Source organism: Limulus polyphemus, unplaced genomic scaffold, assembly GCF_000517525.1.
Source record: "Limulus polyphemus unplaced genomic scaffold, Limulus_polyphemus-2.1.2 Scaffold901, whole genome shotgun sequence".
Lineage (NCBI taxonomy): Eukaryota > Metazoa > Arthropoda > Merostomata > Xiphosura > Limulidae > Limulus > Limulus polyphemus.
This window is the reverse complement of record NW_013666511.1, coordinates 181,420-184,308: the sequence shown is the minus strand read 5'-3', so window position 1 is coordinate 184,308 and position 2,889 is coordinate 181,420. Positions and strand designations below refer to the sequence as shown.

General features: G+C 32.5%; 1 protein-coding gene across 1 annotated transcript in view; it reads left to right on the top strand.

Annotated features, from left to right (window-relative positions):
- Positions 1 to 1,739: 1,739 nt before the first annotated feature.
- Positions 1,740 to 2,889, top strand: part of LOC106461124 (potassium channel subfamily K member 4-like) — a 22,160-nt gene continuing 21,010 nt past the window's right edge. Inside the window, exons 1-2 of the mRNA XM_013920914.2 lie at positions 1,740 to 1,769; positions 1,974 to 2,124. Of these exons, the coding sequence (XP_013776368.2) occupies positions 1,740 to 1,769; positions 1,974 to 2,124 (181 nt within the window). The remainder of the gene's footprint in view (positions 1,770 to 1,973; positions 2,125 to 2,889) is intronic.

Sequence of the window (2,889 nt, the reverse complement as noted above, 5' to 3'; positions counted from 1 at the left end):
AGACTAAAAAAATCCTAATAATGTATGTTTATTTCAATATAAATAAATGAGATTGATACAAAACATTATTAAAATAACGAAGATTCTTAGGGAAAAGAGAGAAATTAATTTTATAAGGTGATCGATTCTTCTTCCAGGATGTTCCCACAGATAGAATTCCTCGTGTTTATCGCATGCATATAATAACGATCGCTTATGATTGTTGTTGTTGCATGACTTTGATTAGATAATAGAGTTTACTAGATGATCTAGTTTTTGCTTAACATCGATGTCTTGTTAAAACTGTAGGTTCTGGTTAAAGTTTGATCTGTATATTACTGAAAATTATAGATTCTGTTTATTGTATAGCTTAGACATCAATAAAAACTGGAAGATGTTATTACTATTATTACTAGAAGCCCGGTTGTTGTTTAACGTCAGCATCAGTAAACACTGCAGTTCCTGATAGTTATATAGAACTATTTAATTAGTCAGTGATCACTGGAGAGTTTGATTGTTGAATGATATTTTAAGTGAACAGTACAAGTTCTGAATGTTGTATAACTTGTAGTTTAATTATCACTAAAGACCCTAATTGTTGTACACAACGATGTTAGTCAGTGATCACTGGAGAATTTGATTGTTGAATGATGTTTTAAGTGAACAGTACAAGTTCCGAATGTTGTATAAACTGTAGTTTAATTATCACTTAAGGCTCTAATTGTTGTGTACAACGATGTTAGTCAGTGATCACTGGAGAATTTGATTGTTGAATGATATTTTAAGTGAACAGTACAAGTTCTGAATGTTGTATAACCTGTAGTTTAATTATCACTAAAGGCTCTAATTGTTGTGTACAACGATGTTAATCAGTGATAACTGGAGAATTTGATCACTAATGATTTTCGTTATTGTAAATAACGTAGATATTAGTGATTATTAAAAGTTATAGGGGTTGTATGATGTAAATGTTAGTGTTCATTGGATACCCTTGTTGCTTTATATAACTTTGATAGTAGTAGTTATCGGAAGATCTGGTTGTTGCATTATATAAATGCTGATGATCTCTGGGGTTCCAGTTGTATATAATCTAGATCTTAGTGATCACTGGAGGTTCCGGTTTCTTGTATGTAGTCTTGATTTTACTGATCAGGAGAGGTTCCAGTTCTTATATAAAATCTGGTTCTGGTTTATATATGGCGTGCATATTAGTTATTACTGGAGGTTCTGGTTTATATATGACATGCATATTAGTTACTACTGGAGGTTCTGGTTTATATATGACATGCATACTAGTGATCACTGAGATTCTGGTTTTCATATGACATGCATATTAGTGATCACTGGGTGTCCTGTTTTTTATATGACATGCATATTAGTGATCACTGGGTGTCCTGTGTTTTATATGACGAGCACGTAATATACACAAACCTGTAACAAATATGTCAATATTGAAAGGGTATGGGAGATATAAGAAGTTTTTTGGTTGTCATATTTGTAAATAACAAAAGCACCAAGTCTTGCACATACTAGACAGATAAATAATAAAACGTTACAAAATATAGAATGAGAAATATTGGACATTCTTGGTGGAAGAGGTATCTGCAAACTTAGGACCTACACCATTGTGGAGAAACACCGTCTGCTAGATTTGGCATCTTTTTTTTTTTTTTTTGCGAGCTTCACACGTAAACTGAAGTTAAAAAAATAATTTAAATTTGGGAGCAAGTGTGCCGACAAATGTAAATGTCTAATTTGACATGCCCGTTGGGTTATACATGAATGTGCAGGTAAGTAAAGAACATGGAAGATATGCAGTTATTGTTGCTTTGTTGTTTTTTCTATGGTTAGAGCAGAATTTATATATACCCACAGATAATATACTGCTGTCATACAGCTGTTAAAGATAAATTCCGAAACCCTGTAGGTGTAATGTTTATATTTTTAATTCATACTTGCTTCAGCTGGTTAAGCATGTTTTTTGCTCTTTTTAGACAATCACTATGACTAAAAAGGAGGTCCTTGGCCTCTTGGTTTTATTCATCGTGTACGTGTTGATAGGTGGGGCTGTTTTTATGGCTCTTGAAGCCCCCTTGGAGGAGAAGATGAGAGTACAGTTGAAAGAAACCCGGAAAAACTGGGAAGGTAGGAAGAATTATATGCTTCTTGTTTTTGTTACCTGTATAAGGTAATGATAAAAATATACCACTTCCAGTAATAATTTGATCACATTTGTTTATTATAAAAATCCCTTATTGTTGTAGAACATTTGGAGATGTTTTATTTCGTAGCTCAAGTCACAAGTTTTGTATAAGTTATTTTTTTCAATTGTCGTTTCTCTACAGTACTTACGGACTTTCTCTTTTAGTTTTGATCAGACTTTAGCGCCATCTTGAAAATTACCAAATGTCGACTGGCAGAAGATCAAATAATACATTAAAATCGTTTAGAAGAGAACTGAATGTATGTGTTAAAGTTTTAATATATTTCTTTTATCTCTATGTAACACTAGCTTGCTGGCTCGCCCGTTCTCGTGAATGTTAGTAAAGTGAAGTAAAAAAATAAATAATTAGATAAATAAATAAACGGTCTAAAAAGAATAAACTAAATAATGCTGTGTTTATTTCTTACGTAAAAATCTGATTTATAAATGACTTAAATAATATTGATAATAATTACAGTTATCATGCTTAATCTGATTCACACCCTAAAAGTTGTTGTTTATGAGAAATGGTGGTTTATATATATATATATATCATCATAGTGCCTAGACCACTGCTATATCTGTTATATTGCAGCCTGTCTGATGAACCCTGATATTGGGCGAAAAGCCTTGTCGGCATTGAATATGGCAGATGCAGTGTTGTTGACATATGATACATGGCCAGGTGGTAAGGGAGCTCAACTTGC